An 8,951-nucleotide genomic window follows, 5' to 3' on the forward strand; every position below is an offset into this window, starting at 1 on the left:
TTATTTTATACATGATCCAAACTTGGAATTAATACAGAAACAATTTAGAGCACTCGGAAACTGAATTGATGATGAACTCATTTTGCACTTTGCACAACAATATTTAATAAATAAACTTGATAAATATGTTTATTTGCGAATAAACATTAAAAATGTACATATTATGTATCATTAAACTAACGGTGTTGCAGACCAGAATGCCAGTTGATTTTTGTGATCCAACATTCTTCTTTGCTTTTGCCTTGTTCTTATAATTTACAATACATATAAAATATTCTCACATATATCTATGTGCGCTGGCTGTTAAAGCAAGACCGCTGAAGCCGTCGAGAGAATGTGAGGTAAAAAACATTTTCAGAATAGGTGGACCAGATATTATCATCATATCATTCACTCATCAAATGAATTTTACCTCATTTCTAAATTAATACATTTTTAAGCAAAATTATTTATTATTTGGTATAATTATAGAAAATATATTATATTATAAAAATTTTAAAAATTATTACAAATTTATATGATTATCAAAGAATTTCAGTTAATACAATTATTATAGCTATTTCTAATACATAAATTATTGTTTATATTTCTCCTTTATCTTTGTTTATAACTAGTTTATATAAAAGAATTTTATTAAAAAAGTTTTATATAAACTATTTTATCCATCTTTAAAAAAAAAAAACCTGTGTCGAACACCTGTGTACGTTCCACACCGCTGACAGGTTAACTGCTAGGGGTGGTCAAATGCATCGACAAAATCGAAATTTTGAAATCAGGTATGATAAAAATAGAAACTAGAAGACTATGGTATTTACCGTGAAAAAAATAATCATAAAATTCGTCGAAATTTTTTTTAAAAACTTTATTACAAGAAAACGGCCCGGCCGATCTCTACCAAATACTAATCAGGTCGATTCCCAACCAATATCTTTCGAACGATTTTTGAATTTTCAAAATCGATTCAGAATTGCAGGCTAAAACGTGGACGAGAAACTTTTCACTTCTCTGCTATTTACGAAGAAACTTGGCCGATCGTCGCACAAAACTGACAAACAATAGTCCTCATCGAGATACATCGAATGGCTTTTAAATTTTTGAAATCGGTCCAGCCGTTTTTGAGAAAACGGCGATTTACGGCAAAAAATCTGTTGGTGCACACGCACACACACACACACACTTTTTCCAAATTTGGTCTCATTCGATTCAGAATGGCTTGAAACGTCGAGAAAACATAAAATTAGCAAATCGGATTTTTTGATGAAAACATAAACTCCTTCGGGAAGTTAATAAGTTTTATAGCAATGTTAATTTAAATTTTTGTAGTGCACGAAATTTATTAAAAATTTTGAAAACTGTGAGCGCATACTATATCATTTGTAATTCCATCGAATTATTTGTGTTACATTATATAGATTTGTACATTCGCTCGTTCCAAATTTTCTGTAAAACTAGCGAGACTGGGGATTTTGTTTACTATATATATATATATATATATATATATATATATATATAAAATATTGTCCATAGTTTTATATATTTCGAACAAAATTTAATCACAATACTCCTTTTTTCATCGGCAAAATTAGAGTTTGCAAAGACCTCACTTTTTTCAGTTAAGATAACGTTAAATCACACAAACCAAATTATAGTTAAATAACTGTATGAGTAAATGCGATTTATTGCCAATGAAATGATTAAACCATTTTTGAATAATTGCTTAACGACTTTGCGTGGCCGTTGGCGGTATGCCGACGCCTAACACCGCTACTATTGTTTTTGTCTTTTGCAAGAAGAAATGTAAAAAATCTGAAATTTATAACAACATCCATGTAGTGTTACACTTGTATCGATTTCAATTTAAAACTTAGATAGTACTTATATTTATTATTATTTTAATTTCATACTTACAGAAGTTAACCCTATACTTATGGTATAATTATGATAATTTTATAAAGTTTACAAAATAAGAAACGTATGTAGTATATAGTTTCGATATCGATGTCGACATTCGTAAAATTGTATCCATACCTAGTATGCATGTCTGAAGTGCGTTTACCTACCTGTAGAAATAAGCTTCGCAAGCGCCCTTGCCAACATATGTATACAAAAACATCACATCTAAGGCGCACAAATTTATACACATGCATACTATACATATATCCATATGTACTTGCAAATATACACACAGGTGTGTATATATATATATATATATATATATATATATATATATATATATATATGGAGAGAGAGAGAGAGTTGAACTACAACTCTATTTGAGAGAGATTTCCCAATGCCATTTGACACCGCAGTGTCTAAAATGGGCTATTTTCAACTCGAAACATATTTCAAGTAAAAATAGACATCGCTGCTGCATGACCTCAGGTTGTCCAGAGCGGGGTTTTGAACTCGCGACCCCGTCCTCGCAAGGCAGCTGGTTAAATCATTACGCCATTGAACGACCTTTATAATTTTATAATTACATATGCATTTTATACTTTATATTATTGTAAAAATATAATTATATTTTTGTATCAGTTATTTTGCAAATTTGATAAACAGTGGCATTTTTATTACCCTTCTGAATCTTTTATTGCCAAACCATAGAGTAATATTTTAAAAATCTCGGGTAAAACAATTAATTCAGACTTTGTAATTATGCACTTTTAGATGTACAATTTTTAAATACTGTAAATATGTACTTATATTTTTAGCATGTTTAACATAATTTCTAAATTGTAACTATTTGGATTTTTTAAATTTATTTTATTGTCTAGATGTATACCGAAACGTACATACAATTAAAACTAGAATTTCTTAAGTGTTATGATTCTCCTATTTTATTAACGAAAGTAACACATATATGTACAGTAAAAACTCGATAATCGTTGCCGATAGGCATTCGGATAATCAAAAATCCGGATAATCGAATGTATGAACAATTCTGTTATGTATTTATTAAAAATAACAAATACATAGATAGATATCAACGAAAATCATGTTTATTAAGACATTTAATTAAAGACATTTAATTAATTTAATAATTAACACTTACGCTGCGAACGCATGCGATTTTTTCCTTGACGCCCCTTTTCCTCTATTATTTTTAACTGTTTTCACAGTTTGTCATTAAAATTATGTGAAAAACTACGTGTGATGGCGCCCCCTCGACGTTGCGCCCGCATTTCATTCAGGGTAGGACTAACCCTGAATACGATAATGCCTTATACGATTTGTCCCATAATACCCCACTTTATAGCGGTCACTGCACCATTAAACATATTGTTTCTATCCCCTATAATACTGTTTCTCGTTTAAGACGCATTATTGACCAGATCTGTGGGAAATCGTCTTAACGGAGTTTTATTGCATATATATATACAAGATCACACATTTTTTTCCTTAATAATAGTAAACTACTTTTTCAATTAAAAATTATTTAACTTCACTTTATGTGCTGCTGTAATCCAGTATATATATATACACCTAAGTCTGTTTTTACACGGTAGATTGGTTCCAGAAGAAGCCGTGTAAAAAAAGACATTGATCTTATACAAAAATGGGTGATTTGTTCCTAATCTCTAAAACCTATTAAAATTAGTGAAAAACAAGAATTTTTAAGAACAAGAATTCATGTTTATTTATTAAATCAAATATATAATGCTTATTTTCACAAGCATAGTAATTAATGATAAAAAAGTTATGCACTCTAATCTTAAAAGTAATATAAATTAAATGTATGGCAAGTTCAGGAACTAAAAAACTATGTTGTGAACGAAAAGAATAGGTTATTCAATTTTTAAGGTTTCCCTAAATTAGTGCTATTCACATTTGCTTTGACCAGTAAAAATTGTTTGTTCGCGCTAAAGGGGAATTCACTTAAATCTTTAAACTAGTGTTCGCAAACTATCGATACTATCGATGGTTTCAGACTTTTTTCTTTCATAAATACTTTTTTGTGATATGAACATACTTCGAAAAAATTAAATTTGACAAAAAAAATTTAAGTACATAACATTTCAAATCGTGCTAAATGGAATAAAATCGTGTAAAAAAAATTAAAAATATTCTATTTTCAAACCGTGTTATATCAAAACCGTGTACAAAAAGACCATGTAAAAACAGACTTAGGTGTATATATTTATATATATCAAATACTAAATTAATAAAAAAAAGCAAATAAATAATAAAATTAAATAGTTATTACAAAATAAGCCCTCTATTTCTATTTAAGAAAAGAATAGTATCGCATAGTAAGAGAAGAATAGTATCCCATAAAAGTTAGAGAAGTATATAAGAAAACGAGCAGGCCAAGTGATATTTCATCCCCATATTTTACCTCTAGAAATTAGAATAAACAATCCGACATGCTTGTATTCAAATTATATGTATGTAAGAACGAAAGTGATTCTATTTTCTTTTTGTATTCAAAACATCCAACAATTAAATTTAATAATGACAACATTATTTATAATAACTAAGAAAACATAGGTTATTTATATTGGAATATTAAATGTTAAATTTTCGGTTTGATAGCTATATTAGTACGCAAAACACACAAAAATGTGTAATATTTGAACATATTAAATTAATCTATTTCTGTAGCATCATTTATGATAATCTAAATTAAATAAAATGATATTTGATTAATTGCAATCTATTAGTACGAATATAGTAATTATGTCAGAATATTGAAAACGGACATAAAATTTATATAAAATATATTTTAATGATGTTTACAATAATATTTATAAAATTTGATCTATAAAATACAGTTCTTTAGTAACAATACGTTTGAAATCTTATATAGTGTTTATCACACATATCAATTTTACATAAAATACTTGCCTGCATGATTGATCAATAAATCAATTATCATCAATGTTTTCTTGTTCAGTAGAATTTAATTCTTCATTTGTGGGTTTTCTAATGAAACCAGCTGCTTCGGCATCTTTTAAGCATTTGTCAGCAAAAGATTTTACTACTGCTTGTTTACTTTCACCATTTGGTATTTCCATTTTTGATAAAGCCATTAGTATTTCCAAAATGTCAGCAGCAAACAGCTTCTCAGCGCTGGTTTTATCATTTCTAATAATATTTTGTACAATAAATAAACCTGGAACAAAATGAATTCATATACATTTGTATGTGGTCTGTACCAGTAGCTACTAGTCATAATTATATTTATTTAATTATATTTTATCATTGATACCTCTATGCTGTATACCAGGATTAGGATTAGCCAGTAAACAGTGAAATACGTCCAGCCATTGTGTAGGCTCAAACAATTTCCTGCAACAAATTTCACTCTCACTAGTGAGCATAGCAATTGCACCTGCAGCCGCCTCACTTGTTGCTTCATCCTCCTCCAGGCCCAAAAGAAATAAGAATTTGGTGCGATCGTTTTCACCTTCATAAATCTTCACAACATCTGGTGACATGACCATATTAGTAAGTACCTATGAAAGAACAAAATAAATTAATTTCTAAGAACCTGTAATTGAAATTACATAGCTTTGCACAAGTAACTTTTTAATAATTTTTCTAGGATTATTAGGCAAATTTACATAAAACCAATACAATGGGTTTTGAAGAAAGTATCAACCAAACCTTATTTATTATTTACCTGTGTCGCAGCTCTTGTAATCATCATGTGATCTTCAAAAAGCATTGCCTCGATTCTAGATAAACCACCTTCTTTTAATATGCGCTGTCTGATTGCTTCATTGGTAGCAGCCAAATTGCACAAAGCCATTAAAGATTCAAAATTTTCTAATGCTAAACAATCTGGATGTAGAAGACTTAATAAAGGTCGAATCACTTCTAAATTTCTTTGCCCCGGATATGCTACTTCTGGATTAATTGTGATACCAATTCTAGCCAATGCTTGAGCAGCTTGCCGTTTGCCATTAGCAGTTCCTTTTAATGCCATTGGTAAGAGTACTTTTGTACCACCTTGTTGAACTACAATACCTCTCAACTCCTGCTGACTGCATATTGCATTGAACACCCTAGCAATTAGTTCTTTAGAGTTATCACTTTCCGTTTTCGATAGTGCCACTAGAGCTGTAGTTACTCCTTCATTTGCTAGAATTGACAATCGTTTGTTAACAAAATCAATGTCGTCTAATTCATGTTCTTCAGGTATGTGATGTTTAGCAAATTTGGCAAGTTCTACAAGTTCAGGAACTAACTCTTGTTTATCATATGCATTGCATAAATTTACAAAAGTTGTTACAACACCATACAGAACAGATTGATTTCCGGTTTTTGCTAACTCTATCATAGCTTGTAAGGCTGGTTTATCAGATACAAACATTTCTTTAACATCGGCATCCAATGTCAAATAGGATAAACCTTCAGCAGCCCATTTTCTCATATCCATATCTTTTCCAGGATTTACTAAGAATTTGCGGCAAGCTTCTGCAAGTTTGGATGTAGCACCATCTGCAAACGGTCTTATAGAAGCGTCACTACCGCCCGAACTGCCAAGCTTACATAAACCAACCAATGCTCGCACTCGTATGCTGTCATCTTTACTCTGATAAAGACGTTTTAAAATATTAATGCCTTGATCAATAATCGCTTTGGCCTTATCTTTCTTAGAAGCTGCAGCTACTAAGCACTCACATGCTACTTTCTGTTGTAATTTATCATCAGAACCAGCCATTACAATAATCATTTCCAAAATACCTTCCTTTGAAATAACCTGATTTCCTACATCTAGTGGACCTTGAAGTAATGAAGTAATTGATACAGTAACACGCACTTTTGATTCAATGTCAGGTATTAATAATTTTTCTTTGATGAATTCATCTATGTGAGACATGAATCTTTGTCTAGCTTCATCATAATACATATTTTCATAAACTCTGGACAAACATACAGCAGCAATAGTTCTTGACGATGGAGTTATTTCCATACAACTTTCATATTTGTATTCTTCTAGTTCACTAGTCACTTCCATAAGACGTTCCAAACCTTTTATTTCAACTAGACGTTCAGCCCAGTTAAGCGTTGTGTAATGCACATTCCTTATTATTAACTCTATAATGGCATCCCTTGCCATTCCTGAAATGATGCGATTTGTTATTGAATAAACGAGACATGTGAGCAGAGTATCAATTTCAGATTTATATTTTTCACACAGTGCTTGATCAGGCTTTGAATCTTCTTTATTCTGCAGTCCTGAAAATGTGTTTAAGATGGTTTGCATGCATGTTTGCGAGGCCATAATTTGATCTTCTTTTCTACAATTTAATATATCTAAAAACCAAGGAATCCCTAATACTTCAAGAACTTTTTGAGTTCTTTCAATAGAATTTTGGCACAATTCACCAATGATGCGAATGCTATTAACAATAATTTCATGATCCTTTTCAACTTTCAACAAGGACCTCATTTTTTGAACAATCCCCATTTCAGCCAATACTTCTGCACCTCCTTTCTCACGTACGAGCACAAGTATGTTATTAATAGCGCTCTGTCGCTTGTCGAGTACATTGTTTAAATCAAAAGCCAAATCAAACATTTTTGTAGCTTTATTGGTTTTTTGAGCATTGTAGATAGCTCTTTCTTGAACTTTCTTGTGCAATCGTTCTAAAACAGGTACCACAGCTTTATTAGAAGGATCAGACTTTAAAACTGCCCTAGCATCGCGATAAGCTTCTTCATATCTACCCAATGCTTCTAATGATGTACAACTTCTGAATAATATTTTGGGGTCTGTGGGGGTAATAACCAGAGCAGCAACACAATCCTCTAATGCTTTTTCATAGTTTTCTTTTTTTAGATAAGCAGCCGCTCGGTTCTTCAAAAATAATGCTAAATCAAAACTATTGGCATCGGCTAATTGTACAGCTTTAGTATAGAAACTTATTGCATTATCAATATCGCCTTTTTGATAATATTCATTTCCCTTATTTTTATAATCCTGAGCTTCTTCAGATTTAGAACACATTGTAAATACTTTAAAAAAATTATTAAAATATTATTATTTTTTATTATACATCAACCTTATTTAATTGTATGGTATCTTTTCACTAAACTGATAAATACCAGCTTCTATAATTTTAGAAATCTATTTATAAAATGAGAAAACTCTAGAAAGCTTACACACACGTTCATAAGTCTAAAATTAGATTTGGGCATAATAACTTAGTAAAGAAATATTAAATTAAAGATAAAATATGGCACGATTTAAAAAAAATATTAGCTTCAAACATTTCAATTACTTAACGAATGATGTAAATTTTATTGAATATATACAAATATAAAACAAATTGTGCAAAACAAATGTCAACAATAACTTAACCTAAAAATTCCACACTTTAGCGTCGTCTACACTTTCTAATATTTCATATTGACAATTGCAGCTAAAAAGGGTGGGGCATATAAACCAGATCCAGGTTGTATATATATAATATAATTAGTTTAAAAAATATTATATTATATTTTGTATATAATTTTCGAATTGCAAAAATTGTTCTTTATCGTTAAAAAAAAGTTAATATAGAACAAATCGTTTTTAGTGATATAAAGTGATTAGGGTTTAATCGATTGAAACTTTCTAGATATTATTCTAATATTTCGTTAAATAAATCATTTATTTATTTTTATTGTTATTATATTGTCATGTTTTATACAATATCCTTCTTTCTCAATTTGATTTATTTTACGAAAATTCAGCAATTTCTACTTCTTGAGTTTTTGAGTATAATATTGTTTGTTTAAATTTCATTAAGATCATGTTTTTTGATAGATGTCCTGAAACTGGATCGCATTTAGCTCCAAAACGTCGACAGTAAATAAAAAAAATATTTATTTTTTTATTTTTATTATTTTGGGAATTTTTGTTCGAAGCTCTACAAAAAATTTACAGATCCCAGACTATGCCGTTTAATATATATATATATATATATATATATATATATATATATATCCTTTGTGATATG

General features: G+C 29.8%; 1 protein-coding gene across 2 annotated transcripts; it reads right to left on the bottom strand.

The window, feature by feature from the left end:
- Window positions 1-4,846: 4,846 nt before the first annotated feature.
- Window positions 4,847-8,145, bottom strand: LOC113377963 (protein unc-45 homolog B). Of its 2 annotated transcripts, none has more exons than XM_026618436.1 (4): window positions 8,056-8,145; window positions 5,624-7,965; window positions 5,210-5,456; window positions 4,847-5,113 (listed from the first exon to the last, which is right to left on the bottom strand). In XM_026618436.1, exons 2-4 carry the CDS (start codon window positions 7,955-7,957, stop codon window positions 4,866-4,868), a joined length of 2,829 nt encoding a protein of 942 aa, XP_026474221.1. In that variant the 5' UTR covers window positions 7,958-7,965; window positions 8,056-8,145; the 3' UTR covers window positions 4,847-4,865. The 2 variants fall into 2 exon arrangements, with proteins under 2 accessions (XP_026474221.1, XP_026474222.1); XM_026618437.1 differs by having other exon boundaries at window positions 8,046-8,069.
- Window positions 8,146-8,951: the final 806 nt, after the last annotated feature.

The sequence above is a fragment of the Ctenocephalides felis genome, unplaced genomic scaffold (assembly GCF_003426905.1).
Source record: "Ctenocephalides felis isolate EL2017-DRISC unplaced genomic scaffold, ASM342690v1 CF-g0.4_SCAFFOLD_01886, whole genome shotgun sequence".
NCBI lineage: Eukaryota > Metazoa > Arthropoda > Insecta > Siphonaptera > Pulicidae > Ctenocephalides > Ctenocephalides felis.

What these genes read in the sequence shown, in the direction of transcription:
- LOC113377963 (XM_026618436.1), bottom strand. Translation starts at nt 7,957, where the DNA reads ATGTGTTCTAAATCTGAAGAAGCTCAGGATTATAAAAATAAGGGAAAT. An exon ending in TTACAAGAGCTGCGACACAG is followed by an intron (nt 5,457 to 5,623) that starts GTAAATAATAAA and finishes GTTCTTTCATAG; the next exon opens with GTACTTACTAATATGGTCAT. An exon ending in TCCTGGTATACAGCATAGAG is followed by an intron (nt 5,114 to 5,209) that starts GTATCAATGATA and finishes ATTTTGTTCCAG; the next exon opens with GTTTATTTATTGTACAAAAT.